Consider the following 22495-nt stretch of genomic DNA (forward strand, 5'->3'; position numbering starts at 1 on the left):
AGATCCCAGATCTGGGTTTGAATCCGCTCCCCTTCCCGGCCTGACGAGGCAGGCCCGCGTCCGTGGAGACCACGTGGAAGAGCCGCTGCGTCAAGCCCCAGTCTGCAGCCAGGGGTGTGGGGTCGGCTCTGCAAACATTCACAGGGCGCCCCCTCGACGCGGGAAGCCCACCCCGTCCCATCCCAGGGCGCTCCCCAGCCTGAAAGGTGCAGTGAATCACCAAACAGGTCTTGTAAGGAAAGAATGTTTTGTTGAAAGTAACCTGGCCTCGGCTTCAGGGCAGCTGGACACAGCTGGGCAGAAATGAGCAACGGCATTAGACAGAATCGGCCCCTTCCCGCCCCGGCCTCCTCCAGACATCCCGGACCTCTCCTGCCCTTCGCATTCCACGTCGGGCCGCAGGCCCTGCTTAACAAGCCTGTGGAGGAGGCGCCAGCTCAGGCCACGCCGGGGTCTGGCTTTGGAGTTCCCTCACTCAAGCCCTCATTCGCCTTCGTCCTCCCGAGCCTCAGTGTGCCCATCTGCCAAATGGGTGTGAACAAACCTACCCCATCTACCTCTCAGGTCAGTTCTCACGATTAAAAAAAAAAAAAAAAAAAAAAGGTAGGAGCAGAAATTTGGGGTGGGGTGAGGGAGTGCTGCCAAGCGCGGCGGGCAAACCCGGGAGAGAGCGAACTACAACTCCCATCCGGCTCCGGGGCCGCGGCCGTCCCCAGCCCCTCTCCCTGGGCCAAAGGGGAGGCGGCCGCTGCCCTGGGCGCGAGGAAGTCGTAGTGACCCGGGCATGCACCATCTAGGTTGGGGCCGGCGAGGGAGCAGGTAGGGCGGGCCTGGGGTCGCGCAGGGGTCCCGGCGGTCGTTGCGACCCCAAGGGAGCCCCCTCCCCGCCCCGCCCAGGAGTTACTCTTCGCGGCCCGCCCCCCCACTTCCTGGCCGGGAGCTGGCCCCGCCCCCTCGCGCCTCCGCCCTCCCACCTTCACCTTCAGCCGCAGCTCCCATTGGCCGGCGCGCACCTGGCCGTCCGTCGGGGGGCGGGGAGGAGGGCGGGGCGCGGCGCCCAGGTGAGGGTGCGCGGGCGGCGGCGGAGGAAGGTGACAGCGGGGAGGGCGGGAGGGTGGGGGGAGGCCGCGCGGAACCAGCTGCGGACCGACCGACGGACGGACGGATCGACCCACCGACAGGCGACCATGCCGACGGCCTGGCTCTAGTCCGGGCGCTTGGCTCCGGCCGCGGCCATGGAGCAGAGGCTACGCGCGCTGGAGCAGCTGGCGCGGGGTGAGGCCGGCGGCGGCCCGGAGCTCGACGGCCTGCTGGATCTGCTGCTGGGTCTGCACCACGAGCTCAGCAGCGCCCCCCTGCGCCGGGAGCGCAATGTGGCGCAGTTCCTGAGCTGGGGTGAGTGGCCCGGGCGGCACGGGGTGGGGGTGGGCGAGCTGCCCTAGGGACCCCGCGCTGGGACTCCGGCAGGAACGCACACCCTTGAGAATCCCCGTGAAGACTCCCCCCATCCCCGCACTTGGCTCTAACACGTGCCGGCGGACCCCAGGGCTGGCCGGCTGACTCACTTGCACACCTCAGTGTCACTCACACACGCTGGTTCCCACTCCCAGACCCCAGCACATGTGCACAGCACGTACTTAACACAGGCGCACACAAACGAGTCCCCAGGTGTGGACCGCCGACGTATGTACTAATACACATTCTCCTTAACCTGTATGCAGGATTCCCTGGTCACAGGCCACACATCAGGCCCCCACAAGGACCCCTCTGCCTGTCACACAGACACACACAAGCTTTCTCAGTCTCTCTCGTTCCTCACCCACACATTGAGACACATACTGCCAGTGAAGGGACCCAGGGCGCCCTGCCCTCGGTGCTATAGAAAACCTGGATCCCTCCGACTGTCCGACACATTCACAGACCTGGAGGTGCTCACAACACCTCACACCCCGCACACAGCCCACAGCCTGGTCTCCCCTTTTGTGCAATCTGCTTCCTGAGGGCTGGGGAGGGGGACCTGACTGGAGGTGGGTCTGCGCCCTTTCCTGGTTGACTCATCTGAATCACTGGGAGTGGCCGGCTGGGGGGTGACCCTGAACCCAGTGTGGGCACTGGCGCCAGCCTGAGGGTTCCCTGGTCACACCTGGCCAGGGCATGGGGACCCAGCCTGGAGGGTGGAGTGAGGTGGGGTGTTTGCCCAGTGGGCGACTAGCGTTCCTGGCGCTCCTGAGCTGTGGGCAGGCAAGGCTCCGCCTGGCACGGTTGGGGGCCTGCCACCTAGGCTTGCTCCTTCCTTCTGGGGTGAGGGCAGTCCGGGCCCTGCCCCTGTTGCCTGCTGGTCTGCCCGGACTCCTGCATATCATGCCGTGTGTCTTAATGTGTTGTCGTCACCCACCCCTCCCCCATGATGCCCACACCCACGTGTGTGTGTTTGCACACACGCGTGTGCTCCTCCCTGCCTGCCTTGGCATCTCTACCTAGGACCCCAGCATGGGGGCCCGTCTGTTGACATCTCCCGAGGTAACTCCAAGGGCGTGACTCACTGCTTTCCTGCCCTAACTTGTCCCTGCTCCTGCCCAGAGCCCCCATCCCATGTGGCAAGGCAGGGGTACTAAGCATCCTGTCCTGGGGGCCTGGACTCTCCGGGTCCTGGACCCCAAGCCGGTGCCCTATCTGGCTAGTGGGGAACTGCCCCAGCCTTGTCCCCCTCAGCTTGTGGCAGCCCCTCCCTAGCTCCATGCACAGACCTGGGAAAGAGACAATTAATTTCTGTAATGAGGTTTCCACACCACCCCCGCTGCGGGGGTTCTGCCTGATAAACCTGTGGAGCAGCTCTCCGTCCCACCCACGGGCCCGCCCAGCTGGAAGGGAGTTTACCTCCTGGCAGGGGGAAACTGAGGCAGGACGCCAGACCACAGCGGCCCTCAATCCTGACTGGTGGCTCCTGCTTCCCTCCCGCCGTCCCCAGGACCCAATCCCCCCGGCCCTGGGCCCGTGGCTATTCCAGGCCTGGGGAGGCCTGGGAGCGACTGGAGATGCCCCTCTGGGAGCTCTCGGGGACTGTGACGCAGAGGAGGCTCTTGGCCAGTCACAAGCCCAATCCGAAGAGAGAGGCAGGGCCAGAGCAGCAGGGCTGTCCAGGCTGGAGGGGATCCTGAGTGCTCACACCCTTGGGTGCCGGCATCAGGTGCCAGGTAAAGGCTTCTGGGCCTGTTTTTGAGTCTTGAGAGCACCCGGGACGCCGGTATCTATGCCTCCGGACCGAGGAGCCCCACTTGGGGCGCACAGCCTGTCCTCCCTGCCCTCGCAGACCCCTCCCTGCCCTCCAGGACCTACCCAAACTTCACCTCAGCCAAGTACTTCTGTACCTGCAGGGACCCTAGACCCAGGCTCACAGTTCCTGAATGGCAGAGAAGCCTCTCTGGGGACAAGGAATGTCACCTGTCCAGTTTCCCAATATAGGCCCCTGGCGTGACCCTGTTAGGGGCCAAGAGCTGGGAGCTGGGAGTGGGAATGGTGTCCTCATTGTCCCCAGGGTGACCTGGCCAACCAGGGTCAGGGCCCAGACAGGGAGGAATACAAGTCCCATCAGCTCCTGGGAAGGAGGCTGCCTGGAGTCTGGGGACAGGGTCCAGGGAGGTCAGGGGGCTGTGCGTAGGCTGCTGAGCCAGGACCTTCCCTCTGGGCTTCTTGACCAACGTGAACAGCTCCCGGTCTTATCAGCCCCTTGCTGTCCCTGGCGAGTTTCTCTCTGCCCTGGCCTCATGGGAGTGGTAACTCCCAACTTCCCCAAGGTAAGAGAGGGAGCTGGGGCCCTCTCACAAGTGCACTGAGCCACCTGCTCTGTCCCCTCAGCCAGTCCCCTCGTAACCAAGGTGAAAGAACTTCGTCTACAGCGAGATGACTTTGAGATCTTGAAAGTGATTGGCCGAGGGGCCTTCGGGGAGGTGAGCAAAGGGCCTGGGGTAGGCAGAGAGGAGGGGATTTGCACCTGACCTGGGCTGACCACAGTTCTCCCTGTGTCCTCAGGTTGCTGTGGTGAGGCAGAGGGACAGTGGGCAGGTTTTTGCCATGAAAATGCTGCACAAATGGGAGATGCTGAAGAGGGCCGAGGTCAGTGTGGGCTGGTGTGCGGGAGGAGGCGCGGGCCGCCAGTAAGACCTGAGCATCCAGGGGAAGTGGGAGGGCGTGGCCGCTAGGCAGGCGAAAGCGCCCGGGACAGCCTCCCTCTCACTCCCCTTCCTCCGATAAGCCTGAGTCACCCCCAGCCCTTTTTGTTTTTGAGACAGGGTCTCACCAACTTGCTCAAGGCCTTGCTAAGTTGCTGAGGCCGGCCTTGCACTTGTGATCCTCCTGCCTCAGCCTCCTGAGTTGCTGGGGTCGCAGGCATGTGCCACCTCACCTGGCACAATAAACCTTTCTTAAGAGTAGGCAGGGTTGTTCCCACCTCCTGTAGGTAACGCTGAGGCCTGGAGCTAAAAAGCATGGGCTTGGCCCATCCGAGGTCATCCTGGGGCAGAGCAGAGCTGTACCATCAATCCAAGCCCTAGGCTTATCCCCTGAACTGATGAGGGGCCTTCCTAGGCGCTGCTCCTGACTGCCCTCTGCTCCCCAAAACCTGTTACAGACGGCCTGTTTCCGGGAGGAGCGGGACGTTCTGGTGAAGGGGGACAGCCGCTGGGTGACTGCTCTGCACTACGCCTTCCAGGATGAGGAGTACCTGGTGTGGACACTTGGGAGTGGGGCAGAGCTTGCCTGGACAAGGAGAAGCCCCTGGGGGGCGGGACACTGGGTCCCACCCGGACCGGAGGCAGCCTCTTCTCCCTCGCTCCCGGGCCAGGAGCCTCCTGCCCGAGCTCTGGCTGGGAGCTGGCTGCCCGAAGCTTTCAGGAGGCATGGCCCTGCCCTCGCGGTGCCCCAAGGGACCTCCTCCCCATCCTGACTGGCACTTCCTGCCTAGTACCTGGTGATGGACTACTACGCTGGCGGGGACCTCCTCACGCTGCTGAGCCGCTTTGAGGACCGCCTCCCCCCTGAGCTAGCCCAGTTCTACCTGGCCGAGATGGTGCTGGCCATCCACTCGCTGCACCAGCTGGGCTACGTCCACAGGTGAGGCCCTCCCAGCCCTGCCGACTGCTGGGGATAGTGTCGCCACGCGCCCGGCTTCGTGCCGGTGCTTCCTACGTTGCCCTTGACTCCTTCCAAAAGCAGCGTGCCCTTCACAGCAGAGGAAGCCAGCACTAGGCTTCCTGGAGCTAGACAAGCCCCTAGCTCCAGGTGACCCAGCTAGTGGGCAGTGGAGCCAAGGTCCGCCTGGGGTAGCCAGACTCCTTGCATCCCCCGCAGGCTCCCCAGAGCCATCTTGTGGGCCTTTCCCCGCAAGCTAGCCACCTTCTTTCCCCTGACCCCCAGCCTTCTCCCTTCCCGCACGCACGCACGCACACGCACGAACGCACACACGAGGCCCGCAAGTGCCCACAGGAGCCACAGGTGAACACATGCGTCGAGCAGGCGGCACCTGGACGCGTGCCTGATGTGCGTCCGCGCGGAGCGGTCCCTCACTCTCCCGCCCTGGACGCGTGCCTGATGGGCGTCCGCACGGAGCGGTCGGTCCCTCACTCTCCCGCCCTGGACGCGTGCCTGATGGGCGTCCGCACGGAGCGGTCGGTCCCTCACTCTCCCGCCCTGGACGCGTGCCTGGTGTGCATCCGCACGGAGCGGTCCCTCACTCTCCTGCCCTGCTCCAGGGATGTCAAGCCAGACAACGTCCTGCTGGACACGAATGGGCACATCCGCCTGGCTGACTTTGGCTCCTGCCTGCGTCTCAACAACAGTGGCAGGGTAAGGACCACGCCCAGCGCGGGAACCGGTGGGGCCAAATGCTCAGGGGCCGAGGGGGCACCAGGGCAGCCGCCTCTGGGTAGTGGTGGTGCCAGGCCTGACCTGGGGCCATGATGCGGACCCAGCAGGCCAAGCCAAGCCTGAAGGTGTCCTCTCAGCAGCTGACACCAACACCCACAGGTAGACTCATCGGTGGCAGTAGGGACACCCGACTACATCTCCCCTGAGATCCTACAGGCCATGGAGGAGGGCAAGGGCCACTATGGCCCACAGTGCGACTGGTGGTCACTGGGAGTCTGCGCCTACGAGCTGCTCTTCGGGGAAACGCCTTTTTATGCTGAATCCCTGGTGGAGACCTACGGCAAGATCATGAACCACGAGGTCTGGCTGCCTGGCCCTGGGATCCTCGGAAGGCAGCGGGACCCCCATAGCTTTGTGGTCGGAACGCCTGCAGGCCACGCTGGGCCCCGGGCCTGACCTGTCTGGCCCCTGCTCTGGCCCACAGGACCACCTGCAGTTCCCCTCGGACATACCTGACGTGCCAGCCAGTGCCCAGGACCTGATCCGCCAGCTGCTGTGCCGTCAGGAGGAGCGGCTGGGCCGTGGCGGGCTGGATGACTTCCGGAGCCACCCCTTCTTCGAAGGCGTGGACTGGGAGCGGCTGGCGGACAGCACTGCCCCTTACATCCCTGATCTTCGAGGGCCTGTGGACACCTCCAACTTTGATGTGGATGACGACACCCTCAATCATCCGGTGAGTGGCACATGCCACTGCAGGAGGGTGCGGCCCTGCCTGCTATGAGGCTAAGAGAATCCCCAGAAGTTCCCTAGACTGTTGCTGGACTGGGCGAGGCCTGTGGGGGTTCATGGAGTTAACGGTCCACCTGGTGGTTCACCTGCATGGAGGTGGAGGTACCACAGGAAGGTCATTTGGCCAGGGGTCTTTCTGTTAACCAGAATGCTGGCATAACTTCAAGGACCTGTGGGACTTGTGATCGGTTTGGTTGGTCGGGCCACGTTGTCCCTCTGGACTCAGGTCTGAGTAGGAGGAGGCGGTCATGCCAAGCCATGGGGTCTCCTGGAGCTGTGCCTGCTGGTCGTGACTCTCCTTCCCTGTCCTGCAGGGTACCCTGCCACCACCCTCCCATGGGGCCTTCTCAGGCCACCATCTGCCATTCGTGGGCTTCACCTATACCTCCCGCCGGTGAGTCCAGTCCTCACACACGTGCTGGGAAGCTGGGGGCCTTGCCCATCAGGAGCCTGAGAAAGGCTAGAATGGCTTCCTGGCGCCAGTGTTTGGCAGGTGTACACCGAGCCTCACATCCTCAGGGTCCAGGCGAAGCCAGGGCCATATCCTGCATGTGACCTTCATGATGCCCAGCACCACAGTCTTCAAATGCACTGGACTCAGAGGAGAGGCCTGGAGTTGGAAGGGCTCCTACTTCCCCTGAGCCTCAATTTATGCCTCTGTAAAATGGGTGGGAAGATGACCATTTGTGGGGCTGGCCCAAGACTGAAGCCAGAACTCAGGGAAAAGTGCCATGAGACCGGAGGAGTGCTTTGAGCAGCACTTGCTGAGGACCCACTGTGTGCTGGGTGTGGGGCCAGTGGGCCCACCTCACCTGGGCCTCTTCCCAGCCCTTGGAGGTGATCCTGCTACCACCCCCATTTTCCTGTGTGAAAACTGAGGCTCAGATATGTTAAATGACTGTCCAGGTCACCCTGCTTGTAGGGCCAGAATGACCCAGGGTCTCCTAAAGGCCTGGTTTGGTCTCTCCCTGGCACTGGGCATGGAGCTGCCGCGCAGTGGGTGTTCCCAGGGTGAACGGATGATGGAAGCAGGAGGGTGGAGGAGGCTTTGGGGCTGCGGTTCCTGGTAACTCGTGTTGCCCTGTCCTCTAGTGCCGGCTCTGAGAGCAGACCTGAACCTGCAGCTGCCCTGGAGCAGAAACTCTGCTGTTTGGAGCAGGAGAAGGCGGAGCTGAGCTGGAAGCACCAAGGTACGGGCAGCTGGGCCGAGTGGAGTGCCCAGGCCCTGGGGCTGCTGTGTGCGGCAGGGTGGGCCACTCACCTGCGGCCCCTCCCCTGCCAGAGGCCCTGCAGGAGCTGTCGCGGCTGCAGAAGGAGGTACAGACTCTGCAGGAGAGGCTGGCAGGTATCGCTCCCCTTTCCCAGTACAGACCAAGTCCTCCCTGTGTCCCCATCCTGCCCCTCTCTGTTCATGCTGCATGGTCTGAGGGGAGAGCTCTGAGCCGGGGAGGGCCCTGGGCTGGGGAGGTCAGTATGCACAAGTCTGAGTGACTATTCCTGGCAGAGATGCTAAGGGACAGCAAGGCCCACTTGTCCCAGACGGATGGGGCCCCTGCCGGTAGCCCAAGCCAAGACAGTGACCTGTGGCGGGAGAAGGAGCGACTCCAGCAGGTGAGAGCTGAATGAGGGGGCGAGTGGCCAGGGCCCATGCCACACAGGTTGGCGCCCTGACTTGACCTTGTGCCCATCCTGGGTTCCCCAGGAGCTGGCCCAGGCTCAGGCACAGGAGCTGCACAGAGTCCAGGGCTGGCAGGAGGAGCTGCTGCAGAGGCTGCAGGAGGCCCAGGAGAGAGAGGCAGCCTCGGCCGGCCAGATCCAAGCCTTGAGCTCCCAGCTAGAGGAAGCCCGGGATGCCCGGAGGGAGGTGGGTGACGGAGGGAGGGACAGCAGTTGGACCCTATCCCTGTGTGTCAGGAGGAAACCTGCAGAGCCTGGGTCACATGCCTTCGTGTCCCACACGTGGCTGGCGGAGGCTGAGCCAGGGCACCGTGGTGGGGAAGGGGTCTGGGAGCCCATTGCCTCCCCCGCCCACTGTGGCTGGCAGAGCCTGGGAGTCTGTGTCAAGATGGGGCAGAGGGATTGGCAAGGTCAGCAATGGCCTGATTGCATCCCTCACAGCTGGAAGGCCAGGTGGCTACGCTGAGCCAGGAGGTGACGCGGCTCCAGAGACAACTGGAGCAAAGCCTCGAGCAGAAGTCCTCCCCGGCCAAGGTAGGGTAGTTTCAGCCCCCTGGCGAGGAGCACTGCCCCTCAGGGCCCCAGGCCAAGCCCCTGTCCTGTGGTGGAGTGGGCCATGGCCGCTCGGGCCCTGCCCCGCCTGACCTCTCTCCACATCCTCAAGGCTGTCCACACAGCCTCTGAGACCAATGGCACGGAACTGCCTGAAGGTGGCCCTCAGGAGGCCCAGCTGAGGAAGGAGGTGGCTGCCCTGCGGGAACAGCTGAGACAGGCCCACAGCCAGGGGTGAGCAGGCAGCAGGGAAGGTGGCAAGGGTGAGCGGGGGCCCCACTGGGTGTCACCGCCACCACCTCTGCCTTCTCGCGCCAGGCCTGTTGAGAAGGACGTGGCCCTGTGCCGGCTGCAGGAGGAGAACCAGCGGCTGAGCCAGGAGCAGGAGCGGGTGAGCAGGGTGGATAAAGGGGACTGGGCGGCTGACAGACGGACAGGTTGAGTGCTGGTGGGGTAGGTGGGCAGAGCTGCCAGGGACCCGGCTGGTGGGCATGCTGTAGCAAGTGAGAAAGGTGAAGGGCGGTGGGAGACTCGAAGGGCTAGGGAGCTGGCAGAGGGCCGGGCCGCCCAGGCCTCCTGGGGACTGAGCCCACCTCCCACCCGGCCCAGCTGGAACAAGAGCTGGAACAAGAGCTGCAGAGCAAGCGGCGGCTGGAGGGCGAGCGGCGGGAGACGGAGAGCAACTGGGAGGCCCAGATCGCAGACATCCTCAGCTGGTGGGTGCCATGGCCAGGGGGTCCCAGGCAGGGCTGAGGGCCCAGCCTGTGACCCTGAGCCCTTCCCAATCAGGGTGAATGATGAGAAGGTCTCTAGAGGCTACCTGCAGGCCCTGGCCACCAAGATGGCTGAAGAGCTGGAGTCTTTGCGGAATGTGGGCACCCAGACACTCCCCACCCGGCCTCTGGTGAGCTCCGGATTTGTGCTGGGGGGTGGGAGTGGAAGAACCAGGGCTTTGGGCCTGGCTGGGTGGCATGGGCAGTAGTGTGCTCTGGTGGGAGGGAGTTCTAAGGCAGCCAGGCCCAGAGGGCATCTTATGGGACTGCCCTGTGGCCACCAGGACCACCAATGGAAGGCACGCCGGCTGCAGAAGATGGAGGCCTCTGCCCGACTGGAGCTGCAGTCGGCGCTGGAGGCTGAGATCCGTGCCAAGCAGAGTCTGCAGGAGCGGCTGACGCAGGTGCAGGAGGCCCAGCTGCAGTCTGAGCGGTGAGGCCAGGGGTGGCACTGCGGGGGCCGGGCCCCTGTGGAGGCCTGTGGTAAGCCCGGCTCCATGGCTCCATCTCCCAGACGCCTGCAGGAGGCCGAGAAGCAGAGCCAGGCCCTGCAGCAGGAGCTGGCTGCTCTGCGGGAGGAGCTGCGGACCCGCGGGCCAGGTGGTGAGTGGCCACAACACACCTGCCCGGAGCCAGTCCCCCGCCCTGACCTCATGGGCACCAAGGAGGCTCCCAGACAGCATGGCAGGGCTGTGGAGAGAAAAGTCTGCCTGCGCTCTGCAATGAAGCCCAGCATCTGTTCCCCAGTACTTGCTGAGCACCTGCTGTGTGCCATCTCCCCTCCCACCACTTCCTGAGATGGGAGCTGAGACCTCCCGCTGTCACTGCCTGTGTCCGCAGCCCAGGAACCGCACCTCCAGTGACCGTGCCCTCTGTTTGCAGATACCAAGCCCTCAAACTCCCTCATCCCCTTCCTGTCCTTCTGGAATGCAGAGGTGAGACCCAGATAGAGGGACTGAGGAGGGGTCCTGGGAGAGGCACAGGGGCCTTGACTGTGTCCCTCCCTCTCCCACCCCCAGAAGGACTCTGCCAAGGACCCTGGCATCTCAGGAGAGGCACCAAAGCCTGGGGCAGAGCCAGAGCTGAGGCCGGAAGGCCGCCGCAGCCTGCGCCTGGGGGTGAGGACAGGTGGGAATCCCCTGGGGGGCTGGGCCGTGCCCCGCCCAGTGCCCTTGTCACCTACTCGGTCCTCCTGCAGGCTGTATTCCCCAGAGCACCTGCTGCCACCACTGCCCCTGCAGAAGCTCCTCCTGCCAAGGTCGGTGCCTTGAGGGGCAAAGCGGGGTGGGGCGACCAAGCCATTCTGCCGGCCTCCATGCACCCGGTGGGGACCCTCCGCAGACATCATGGCAGGCAGACCATGCTTGTGGTGGCAGCAGTGGCCAAATGCACTGCCACAGTCCCACACTGGGCCTCGGAGTGGGCACTGTGACACTGTCAGCCCCTGTCTGTCTGCCTGACGCCTCTGAGACGGGAAATGGAGCCCTGGGCGTGGCGGGCATGGTGACGCGTGTCCCTCCCCCGCAGCCTGGCTCACACACACTGCGTCTCCGGAACTTCTCGTCCCCCACCAAGTGTCTCCGCTGCACGTCACTGATGCTGGGCCTGGGCCGCCAGGGCCTGGCCTGTGAAGGTGAGAACCCCCCACCGCACACCCGCCCATTTCCCCTGCTAGGCCCCAGGCCCAGGGGTGTGGCCCTGACATCCCAGCCTCTTCCTGTCCACCAAGGGTCACTGGTGCTTCCTGGTCAAATTTCCCACCACTCAGTTTTTCTTTCCTCATTTGACGAGCAATTGGCAATAATAGGTGAGGTGCCACCGTGGCCTCAAGGGAATGGGGACTGGGAGGCCCCCCACCATCCAGCCTCATGCCATCCTCCTCTGCTTCCCTGCAGCCTGTGGCTACTTCTGCCATTCAACCTGCGCCCCACAGGCCCCACCCTGTCCTGTGCCCCCTGAACTCCTCCGCACGGCCCTGGGAGTGCACCCCGAGACGTGCACGGGCACTGCCTATGAGGGCTTCCTGTCGGTGAGCTGGGGCTAGGGGACAGGGAAGATGGCACTGGGGCTGAGGACAGGAGCAGCCCTCCCATGCCTACCTCCCCAGGTGCCGCGGCCCTCGGGCGTCCGGCGGGGCTGGCAGCGGGTATATGCTGCCCTTAGTGACTCCCGCCTGCTGTTGTTTGACGCACCTGACCCGAGGGTCAGCCCAGCCAGTGGGGCCCTGCTGCAGGCCTTGGATCTGAGGTAGGTGCCAGCCAGTGTACGGGCCCAGTGACTAGTGGGTGAGGCGGGCGGCTAGGGACAGTGCAATCTCTGACCTGCTCCATGCCCCTCCCAGGGATCCCCAGTTCTCGGCCACCCCAGTCCTGGCCTCAGATGTTATCCACGCCCAATCCAGGGACCTGCCACGCATCTTCAGGGTGAGTGCTTACGGCAGGATGGACTCAACCACTGTCCACCTTGCTGTCTCCAGCCTGGCCAGAGCTGCCCTGTTGGCCAGTCCCCTTTGCCTCCAGGTGAATGGCTATGTAGGCCTCATGGGCTCACCTTGCAGGAACTGGCCTTGTCCTGCCTTGTTTAGGGCCCTTGTGTCGTTTCCCAGTGCCCTCAGGGCTTCTGAGGCTGAGGCCTTTGCCCGTGGATCTGACCCCAGACCTCCCAGCATGCTCTCCTGTCCCCTCTGCTCTGGCCACACCGTGCCTTCTCCAGCTCCCAGAGTGCCTTGTGCTCGTGTGCGCCTCCTCTTTGGCCCCCCACATTCTCTTCCCCTGTACGGACTTGCCAGCCCCAGGCCTTCTCCCCCGGCGACTAACTCCTGGTCAGTCTGCTTATCCCCTGGGCACTGCTCGCCACCTCTCGGCCTGGGTAGGGCCCTGCTCTGCATTCACACAGTGCCTGTCCTGCCCCCACTGTGGCGCTGCCCACAGGGCTCAGAACTAGCTGAGTGCTTGCCCGATTGTCCTGTCAGGCTTGTCCTCTGCTGTCCTGTGCTTAGCCCCTCTCCCAGCAAGCACATGGTCAGTGCTAACAAATGGTCAGTGCTAACAAACAGCCAGCTGGTGGAGGAGGGAAGGGGGGAGGGAGGGTGGCTCTTGTCCTGCAGCCCTGCGGCCTGGGTCCCCGCCCACAGGTGACGGCTTCCCAGCTAACGGTGCCGCCGACCATCTGCACCGTGCTGCTGCTGGCGGAGAGCGAGGGGGAGCGGGAACGCTGGCTGCAGGTGCTGGGTGAGCTGCAGCGGCTGCTGCTGGACACACGGCCCAGGCCCCGGCCTGTGTACTCGCTCAAGGAGGCCTACGACAACGGGCTGCCACTCCTGCCCCACACACTCTGCGCCGCTGTCATCGGTGAGCCTCTTGCCGAGGGGATGCCACTCCAAGCAGGCTGGGGGAAAAGTTCAGGCCTGCAGGGAGGGGCTGGCCCAGACAGTCATAAAGGCCACTGTCCCTGCCCTCTCCCCGCAGCCATGAGCTGTAGGCTCCACCCTACACACAGGTCCTCTCAATCCTCCTCTAGGCACAGCCGTGTGAAGAGCCAGGGCCAGGGGGCTTCTCACGCTCTATTTCTCTGGGCCTCAGTTTTGGCTTTTACTAAAGAAATCTCAAGTGATTGGAGGGAGCAAAGGCCTTAGAAATCGACAAATGAGCCAGGCATTGTGGCGCACCCCTGTAACCCCAGCAACTTGGGAGGCTGAGGCAGGAGGACCCCAAATTCAAGGCCAGTCTCAGCACTTTAGCAAGGCCCTCAGCAACTTAGCAAGACTGTATTTTTAAAAAATAAAGTGGGCTGGGTAGATAGTTCAGTTGGTAGAGTGCTTGCCTCACAAGTACAAGGCCCTGAGTTCAATCCCCAGCACCCAAAAAAATAAATAAATAAAATTTAAAAAGGCTGGGAATGAAGCTAGGTGGTAAAGTACCCCAGGTGGGTTCAATCCCCAGTACCTACCCCCATTACCACCCTCCAAAAAATCACAAGTTCAAGTCCAGTGTGGGCAACTTAGCAAGACTGTGTCTTAAAATAAAAACGACTAGGATTGTAGCTCAGTATACAGCACTGCTGGATTCTATCCCCAGTACTGGGGCGGGGGGTGGGGTGGGGAGATAGGTGAGGGGTCCAGTCCTGGTTGTCCTGCCAGCTGCTGGGTGACCGTGGGAGAGCCACAGAACCCCTAAAGCCTCAGAATGTCTCCAGAGCTGCCACGAGGTTCACTTGGGTTCAGCTGGGACCCTTGGCTCAGCAGAAGTGAAGCCGAGCTCTTTGCCTTCCCCGGCAGCTGAGATCCTGAGCCAGGTCCAGCCATGCCGCCACTTAGGGTGGAAGCCACAGGAGAGACCGTGTGGGTCTCCTGGATCATGCTGGAGCCAGAGAGGTTGAGGTTGTTTCGGAGCAAGGGGCTGTACTTGGCGCTTGGCACTTGGCACTTGTCCTGTGCTCCTTCATCTCCTCTTCCAGGCACCTCTGTTTACAGGTCTTTAGTTTATATAAGGGGAAACTGAGGCTCCAAGAAGTGACATGTTGTATCCAGAATCCTACAGTTTGAGATGTTAGGCCTGTCACCTGGACCCCAGCCACTGAGGCCCTTCCCCTTTAAGAGTCAGCACAGACTGGGAGTGAAGTGTCCACTATGGGACAATATGCAGGATCCTCGCCCCCATCACCTCAAGAGATAGGCTCAGCAAGGCAGGTGGCTGCCCAGTCTCCCCAACCTGGCCCTCTGACCCTTGACCCTCTTCCCCTCCCAGACCAGGAGCGGCTTGCCTTGGGCACAGAGGAGGGGCTGTATGTGATCCACCTGCACAGCAATGGTACATGCAGGGTTGGGCCAGGGTCATGCGATGGGGCCAGCCCCAGGGTACAGAGGAGGATGGGGATGGGCGGCTTTTCACGCACCTGCTCTTCTCTCCACTCCCCAGACATCTTCCAGGTCGGGGAGTGCCGCCGGGTGCAGCAGCTAGCCGTGAGCCCCTCTGCAGGCCTGCTGGTTGTGCTGTGCGGCCGCGGCCCTAGCGTGCGCCTCTTTGCCCTGGCGGAGCTGGAAAGCACTGATGCAACAGGTGCCAAGATCCCCGAGTCCCGAGGCTGCCAGGTGCTGGCAGCCGGGCGCATCCTGCAGGCACGCACTCCCGTGCTCTGTGTGGCTGTCAAGCGCCAGGTGCTCTGCTACCAACTGGGCCCAGGCCCAGGACCCTGGCAGCACCGCATCCGGGAGCTGCAGGCACCTGCACCTGTGCAGAGCCTGGGGCTGCTGGGGGATCGGCTGTGTGTGGGTGCCGCTGGTGCCTTCGCCCTCTACCCGCTGCTCAATGAGGCTGCACCTTTGGTGCTGGGGGCCGGCCTGGTGCCAGAGGAGCTACCACCGTCCCGTGGAGGCCTGGGTGAGGCCCTGGGTGCCGTGGAGCTCAGCCTCAATGAGCTCCTGCTGCTCTTCACCACTGCCGGAGTCTATGTGGATGGCACTGGCCGCAAGTCACGCAGTCACGAGTTGCTGTGGCCAGCAGCACCCACAGGCTGGGGTAAGGCCAGTGGCGGGCCTGGCTGGATGGGGCTGGGCACTGCACTGCACTGAGGAAGACAGGGTTCTGCCCAAACCCCCGAGCGCGGCACTGGAGCCCGGCATGCCCTGTTCTGCCCTGGGTGGCGTGCCTGGGATCTTCCTCTTCTGTCCCTTCGCTTCTGCTCTTTCCCTCCCTGTGCTGCCCTCCTTCCACTTGTGTGGAGGGTGGTGACAGACTCTTGGGCCAAGTCGTTAGTTAGTTATTTATTTTGGTACCGGGGATTGAACTCGGGCACTTGACCACCAAGCCGCATCCCTGGCCCTATTTTGTATTTTGTTTAGAGATAGGGTCTCACTGAGTTGCTTAGCACCTTGCCTCTGCTGAGGCTGGCTTTGAACTCCCCATCCTCCTGCCTTAGCCTCCCGAGTCACTGGGATTACAGGTGTGCACCACCGTCTGTACCTGGCCAACTCTCAACAAGTCCAGCTCCATGGCAGCTCAGGACCTGGAGCGCCCAGGCACTCCATGACTGCTGTCATCATTATTGCCTTCCCGCTCCCTGTCCTCCCTCCCCTGTCACTGGTCCCTGGCTTCTCTTTGCTCCTCCACCTCTTTTCTTGGCTCTTTTCTCCTACTTCGATACTGGTTGTGGTGCACCAGGAGCCTGCAGAATAGGCTGGGACTGGTTTCTTCCACATCCGGACCCAGCCCAGAGCTAGGGGCTATGGATGTCAGGAGCAATGTGCAGTGAGGTGGTCTGGTGCGTCCACAAGTAACGGAGTGATGGGATTAGGGCTGATGAGAGGGACAGGGCTTCCTTCATGAGCAATGGCCCTTCTGGAGTAGAGCCTATGGGTTGGTTCAGCATTGTAGGTGTTAAGACTCAGACTGCCTGGAGCCAAATCCCAGTTGCCCTCATCAGCTGGGTGACCTTGGCCCTTACTTGGCTAAGGGTTTCCATTTCTCTCATGTGTAAGTTGGGGGTGATTCAGTACCAGCTCGCAGCTGTTAGAGAATTAAGGGAGAACAGGCCAAGACCCAGAGCTGTGTGGGCGTGCAGTGAGTGCACCCTGGTTGTCTCATTGAGTGGGGCAGCTGGAGTATTCAGAGGACCTTTGCAGTGGGGCGTGGAAGTCTTTGTGCTATGGCAGGGCACAGGGTCTTCCCCCTGGAATGGAGGCGGGAACCAGCTCAGAGAGGTGCCTGACTTGCCTAGGGCTGCACAGTACAGGCGGTTTCCCACCGGCAGGTTACACCGCCCCCTACCTGACAGTGTTCAGTGACAACGCCATTGATGTGTTTGACGTGAGGAGAGCAGAATGGGTCCAGACGGTGCCTCTCAAGAAGGTGAAGGCTTGCCCGGATCCCTGGGGCTGCACCGGGGCGGGGCTGGGGGCGCGGCCTGACCCTTGCACCTACTGCCTCAGGTGCGGCCCCTGAATCCAGAGGGCTCTCTCTTCCTCTATGGCACCGAGAAGATCCGCCTGACCTACCTCAGGAACCCGCTGGCAGGTGAGGGAGCGTGCACACGGTGGATGTGTGACCCTGAACGCCAGCTGCCTGGAGCCCTGGAGACTGTGAGCACCCCCACCCCCAGCTCTCTGCTTCTCCCACAGAGAAGGACGAGTTCGACATCCCCGACCTCACCGACAACAGCCGGCGCCAGCTGTTCCGCACAAAGAGTAAGCGCCGCTTCTTCTTCCGTGTTTCACAAGAGCAGCGGCAGCAGCAGCGCAGGTGCGCACGCGCGGTGCGGGGCCGCTGCCGGGCGGGGCCTCCCACTCGGGGGCGGGGCGAGCGCCCGCTCGGCCGCCCTGCGCCTTACGCCCCCTCTGCCCGTAGGGAGATGCTGAAGGACCCTTTTGTGCGCTCCAGGCTCATCTCACCGCCCACCAACTTCAACCACCTGGTGCACGTGGGCCCTACTGACGGGAGGCCCAGCGCCAGGGACCTGCCCCGCGTGAGTCCGCCGGACCCAGTCACGGGCTTCCCAGGGAGGCCGAGCCAATCACCGGGCTCCCTGGTGCGCGCCAGCCAATCACAGGCCTCTGATTACCTGACTGCCGAGACCTGTGACTCACCCCCCTGATACCTGGCCCGGAGCCCAGTGTTGCTTGGGATTCCCGTCTGGGTGCTTCCCGTTCCCAGCCCCTCTGCACTGTCCCTTAACAGGCTTCGGAAGAGAAGGGCCGAGGCGCCCGCAGCTCCGGCCCGCAGCGGCCCCACAGCTTCTCCGAGGCGTCGCGGCGCCCTGCGTCCATGGGCAGTGAGGGCCTCCCTGGAGACACAGACCCCAGTAAGGACAGTCCCGCAGCTTCCTGTACTCCGCACCCCTCCCCTGAGTTTCCAGTCCTTCGGACCCCTCAGATTTGACCTAGGCATTTTTGTTCCCTCCCCAAATCCTGCCCCTGGAGCAGTGAAGAGGAAACCTTGGACATCTCTGTCCAGCGAATCAGTGTCTTGCACCCAGGGATCCCTGAGTCCTGCAGCATCCCAGATACAGGTGAGCCGGTGGGAGGGGCTTTCCCTCCCCCACTCGAAGGGCAGGCAGTTCTGTTGTGCGCTAACCCCTGCGCTGGCACGTGAGGCCAGAGCCTATCCCTGCCCCCTATCTGTCCTAAGACAGGCAGAGTCTTATCTGCCTTAGCCCCTGGGGGCAGGTCGACCCAGGCGGCTCCGACTGTTCTAGCTATGTGTACCAGTGGGGCCAATCTCCATGGGCTTGTCTCACCTATAAAATGAGGTAATACCGTGAGATCGGTATGAGGCGATGTTACCTGTGATGGGAAGTGCCCCAGGAGAGTTCTTGGGTCACTTTGTATTTTTGGTGGTTGTGGCAGCCTGCCACCAACCCCGGGTGCTGGGGACAAAACCCAAGAGCTAGGCAAGCACAATACTACTGAACTCCATCGCCAGCCCCTGGGATTCTTCAGACCCAGCCTGTGGTTTGGGAGAAAGGTCAGGAAGGAGCAGTCCCGTGGTCAGAAGCATGGAAGACAGAAGAGGATTCGGGAAGTGTCTTTCTCCTTCCAGCCACCTCTCCTTCTGTCCCCCGATATACACTCTCTCACACACACACTCTCTAGTCACTTGGGGCCACTCAGAACCTCAGACCTTCCTTCTTCTTCCATACTTTCAAGCTCTTGGCCCTACAGTCCCCCCCTCCTTTGAATGTCCTTTTCTGTCTTCAACCTGATTCATATCCAGGCTGCCCACCACTATCACCTTCAAAGAAGTGCTCCTGGCCACCTGGTCAGAGGGTCACTGCCACCCCACCACCCCTTCATTGTGGCTCCTACCTTGCTCTGGTTTTCTTCTGGGTACCTGGCCTCTTTAGTGGACTGTGGGTTCCTTGATGGCGGGACTCAGGTTTCAAGGTTTGTCTGCCCAGAGTAAAGCCAGTTTGTTGACTGGATGCAGATTGGGATTCACTCAGGGTTAAGTAGGAGTTCTCCAGGTTCTTCCAGGGACTCCGTTCCCCCCACCCCACCTCACACCTCGCTTCTGTCTAGGCCCTGCTACAGCAAGTGGTGAGTTCTAGGGAGGCCTCCGGGAGGCACTGGTCCGCTGAGGACGGTCTTCCTGCCCCTTCCCCACTGCCCTTCTCTCCCTCCAGGTCTCAGAGCGTCCCCGGAGCCTCCCCCCAGCTGCTGAGTCAGAGAGCTTCCCTTGATGCCCTCTGCGGGCACCCCAACCCCAAGACCGCAGGATGTGAGGGAGCAAAGAGCTAGAGGAATGCCATACTCCGGCTGGTCCCGGACACATGGAAATTGGACTCAGGGAGGGCCTGGGCAGGGCAGTGGCCAGGAGGCTTGTCTGGGCTCCCAGGACTTGGAGTCCTGACTCCCTGCCCTCTCCTGCCTTTCCCCTTGGCTCCCATCCCCAGCCTGTGCTGGTCACTGGGAATAGAATGGCCCTGGTACCCAGGGATGACAGTGCCAAAGCGCTTTCTCCCAGTGCCAAGAGTCAGGGTGAGGAGGACAGAGAAGGACAGGGCCCCTGGGAGCAGGTCAGGAGTCTGGTCTACACACTGGCCCCCAGCTGAGGCCAAGATGGGGCATGTCACAGGCTGTGATTCAGAGAAAATGGTAGGAAGAGGAGGAGGAAGGATGTAGGTGAAGGAGAGAGAGAGAGGGAGAGGGAGAGAGGAAAGAGAGAGAGAGAGAGAGAGAGAGAGAGAGAGAGAGAGAGAGAGAGAGAGAGAGAAGGGCCAGAGGGAGGGAGGAAGTGGAGGGAGGGGAGAGAAGGCATCCAGAGGGGAATGGAAGGATCAGGGAGGAACAAGGAAGAAGATGGGGAGGGAGCTGAGGGGGAGAACCAGACCCCCCCAGGGCTCTTCCCTGGGAGGGCTTGTGGTCCTGGGAGCAGGATGACCTGACCAGCTAATCCACCCATGGGGGAAGACGATTCTGAAGCAGGGGCGGGATGGGGAGGGTATTTATAAGGCTTCTTGTGGGAGATGGACACCCAATGGGGGCCACTGTATGGTCTCCAGGCGTACTTTGTCCCTTCCAAGAAAGGGGGGTCCTTTTTCTCGAAGCTTCAACCAACTGTGTATTAGGGGAAAATAGGGGGCATTTTATTATTGATTATAGTCATTATTATTGTTATTATATTACTATTTTTATTAAACCTCCCCCCACTAAAGCCTGGGGGGCAAAATAAGTATTTATCTCCTCAAATGCCACATCCCTGGGAAGGATCGACCTGATGCTCTGTAAAGCAACAGGAAGCCAATAAAGACAACTTTGTAAGCTGCTGGCCTCCCCGCCTGGGTGTATCCTCCTGGGGTTTGGAAAATGGGGGACGGGAGATGGAGGAAGGAGTGGTGGGGTGTCTCATGGATAAAGACTGGTCCCCTTCCCTGTTTTTAGAAATCTAGTGACACTCCAGCAGTGTGAGACTTTAGTCATGAAGGGAGGGTGTGCAAAGGCACAGGTAGGGTGAAGGGAACCCTCTAAGGAAAGGCCCACAGGCAGGAAGTCGCAGTGGTGCCACCTGATGGGAGCTGTGGCCTGTGGTAGCCTGGCCGTGGCCGAGCAGGAAAGCAGCCCAGGAAGTGAATCCCTCTACCTGGCCGTGTCCTTTTGTGAAACCCAGCCAGCAGCCAGAGGCCCCAAGGGCACAGTTACTGTAGGTGGTAGAGGGCAGCCCTGGGGGCCAGGAGCCGGGTGGGGAGCCAGGGTGCAACTGGAGGCCTTCCCAGGTGTGGCGCCGACAGGAGTGGGGGGGTGGAGGGAGGGCCTGGAGGGGTCTAACTTCTTAGTTGGGGTTTCCATGACGGCAGCACATGGACCCTGGCAGCTGGGCTACATAGAAAGGAGGGGAGCCATGGAATCAGCTGTGCCATGAGGCGCCGGAAATACAGAGAAGAGGCCGGGGTGCCACCATCTGGTTGGTAGTGGGGGTTGAAGGTGGACTGTGGGATTCTAGGGTCTGGTTAGCCCAGGCATGAATTAGACAGCCTGGATTCTAGTCTAGCTGTGCAGTCATGAGCAAGTTACCTGGCCTCTCTAAGCCTCAGTTTCCCCATCTGTAAATGGGAATCATAAAACCCATCTCCTGATGAGCTTCAGCGAAACAGTGATATACAATGTTTTCAGGCCACTCAGGAAATGTTTCCTCCACCTATTGGGGTGCAGAGGCCCAAAGAGAGGACTTGTGTTGAGACCTGGAGCCACTCTTCACCAAACTAGAGAAAAGACTCCTTCCCTGGCACCCAGCAATGAGTTAGGCAAAAGACTTCCAGATTTTGACACCTTTGAAAAGTTAATTTTTCCTAACATTTTATATTCACAAATTCCAAACTAATGAAAAGGTTAAAAGAATATGAACTCAGGGCTGGGGAGATAGCTTAGCTGGTAAAAGTGCTTGCCTCACAAGCACAAGGCCCTGAGTTCGATCCCCAGTACCGCAAAAAAAAAAGAATATGAACCCTAAATGCTCTCATCTAGATGCACCAAATAAGAGACCAGGGGTTGGGCATGGTGGCACGTGCTTGTAAGCCCAGCAACTTGGGAGGCTAAGGTAGGAGGATCCCAAGTTTGAGGCCAGCCTCAGCAACTTAGCAAGCCCTGTCTCAAAAAAAAAAAAAAAAAAAGCTGGGGATATCATCCTTGGGTTAAGTACCCCTGGTTTCAATCAAAGCCCCAGAGAGGGGTGGTATTTTTGTTTTTGTTTTTTCTTTTTGGTGGTACTGGGGATTGAACCCAGGACCTGGCGCATGCTAAGTACTCTACCACTGATCTATAATCCCCATCCCTTAAAGTCACTTTAATGACAATATATGCAAATATTTTTTGTAACAATTAGAGGCCCAATTCCCCTTTGCCCTCCCCCATCCCACAAGATGAATTTATGTTCACGTGAGCGGGTGTACCCAGGTCTGTGCTGTCTGGTAGATCTCCAGAGGCCCCTGCCTGCCCTGGCCTCCTGGCCTCCTGGCCTCCAGCAGCAGGAATCAGGCTGGTAAGACCACCACACCCCTGCCTTCACACTCACAGGCTCGCCAAGCCCACAGCGTCTTGAAACCCTAAGACGCGGTTCACCCTTTATCCCTGGAGGTCAGGCTCACCGCGGAGTCTCAGGCTTCCCAAGTGCATGACCACACCATTCTGTTGTAGCCCACTTCTGGCCCTTGACCCCAGATAGCTGCTGCGTGCCCTGTGTAGTTGATGATCCATCTTCATCAAACTCCTGGTCCTCACCACCTCCAAAGTCCTGCCCTCCTTGAGGTCCTGGCCCCCACTGCCCTGTGACTTTCCTCCTCCTGGAGGAGGCGGGCAGACATGCCCTTGGCCCTCATGCCACTTACATATGTTCTCCTTCCTCTTCCAGACACTCGAGTTCAAGCTTCCTTGTTAGCTGTTCCCCCTACTTTGTTTCTGACATCTCCCAACCCAGGGTGGCTCATTTCTTGGTTAGTCCGGCTGCTGGCTTGCCACCCCGCTGCACCCTGCTCCTCTCTCTCGGTGTTCTGTGTACATGACCCCGCTGTCCCCTCTCACTCCCTGGATCCCTCTTCTCCCAGGATATTCCATCCTCCATCAGCCGCCAGCCAAACAGGGCTTGAGAACACTGTGACCAGTCTGAATGGACGTGCATGTGCTGGAATATCAGGTGCATCTCAGCTTCCCAAGACTCAGTGTGAAAGAAATGTAAATTATTCGTAATTTGAATTTAATTGAATATAGTTGGCCTGCCTCCAACTCAGGAGAGTCAATCGATCCTCCTGTCTCAGAATCCTGAGTAGCCAGAATCCTGCGCTCCTCTCAGCAAGTATTTGGTGAAAGCCTCTTACGGGCCAGATAATATTCCAGGTACATGGAACACAATAGAGAACAG

At 61.1% G+C, this 22495-nt stretch overlaps 1 protein-coding gene across 4 annotated transcripts; it reads left to right on the plus strand.

Moving 5' to 3' along the window:
- Window positions 1-411: 411 nt before the first annotated feature.
- Cdc42bpg (CDC42 binding protein kinase gamma) lies at window positions 412-19344 on the plus strand. 4 transcript variants are annotated; one of them, XM_047516846.1, is made up of 38 exons: window positions 412-564; window positions 1182-1395; window positions 3856-3947; window positions 4030-4113; window positions 4628-4723; window positions 4961-5109; window positions 5748-5841; window positions 6022-6222; window positions 6347-6595; window positions 6966-7045; window positions 7744-7841; window positions 7934-7996; window positions 8156-8262; window positions 8354-8515; window positions 8770-8862; window positions 8993-9114; window positions 9199-9271; window positions 9490-9596; window positions 9670-9784; window positions 9938-10086; window positions 10168-10256; window positions 10536-10588; window positions 10673-10771; window positions 10852-10911; window positions 11181-11286; window positions 11549-11682; window positions 11761-11900; window positions 11995-12076; window positions 12787-13003; window positions 14399-14461; window positions 14570-15169; window positions 16401-16498; window positions 16579-16663; window positions 16768-16888; window positions 16994-17111; window positions 17324-17447; window positions 17569-17654; window positions 18768-19344. In XM_047516846.1, the coding sequence occupies exons 2-38, from the start codon at window positions 1236-1238 to the stop codon at window positions 18822-18824; spliced, it is 4626 nt and encodes a 1541-aa protein (XP_047372802.1). In that variant the 5' UTR covers window positions 412-564; window positions 1182-1235; the 3' UTR covers window positions 18825-19344. The 4 variants fall into 4 exon arrangements, with proteins under 4 accessions (XP_047372802.1, XP_047372804.1, XP_047372803.1 ...); XM_047516848.1 differs by lacking the exon at window positions 412-564 and having other exon boundaries at window positions 1104-1395; window positions 16630-16663; XM_047516847.1 differs by lacking the exon at window positions 412-564 and having other exon boundaries at window positions 1104-1395; window positions 10676-10771.
- The last annotated feature ends 3151 nt before the right edge of the window (window positions 19345-22495 follow it).

The sequence above is a fragment of the Sciurus carolinensis genome, chromosome 11 (genome assembly GCF_902686445.1).
Source record: "Sciurus carolinensis chromosome 11, mSciCar1.2, whole genome shotgun sequence".
Lineage (NCBI taxonomy): Eukaryota > Metazoa > Chordata > Mammalia > Rodentia > Sciuridae > Sciurus > Sciurus carolinensis.

What these genes read in the sequence shown, in the direction of transcription:
- Cdc42bpg (XM_047516846.1), top strand. Translation starts at nt 1,236, where the DNA reads ATGGAGCAGAGGCTACGCGCGCTGGAGCAGCTGGCGCGGGGTGAGGCC. An exon ending in ATCGCAGACATCCTCAGCTG is followed by an intron (nt 9,597 to 9,669) that starts GTGGGTGCCATG and finishes CTTCCCAATCAG; the next exon opens with GGTGAATGATGAGAAGGTCT. An exon ending in CCTATGAGGGCTTCCTGTCG is followed by an intron (nt 11,683 to 11,760) that starts GTGAGCTGGGGC and finishes CTACCTCCCCAG; the next exon opens with GTGCCGCGGCCCTCGGGCGT.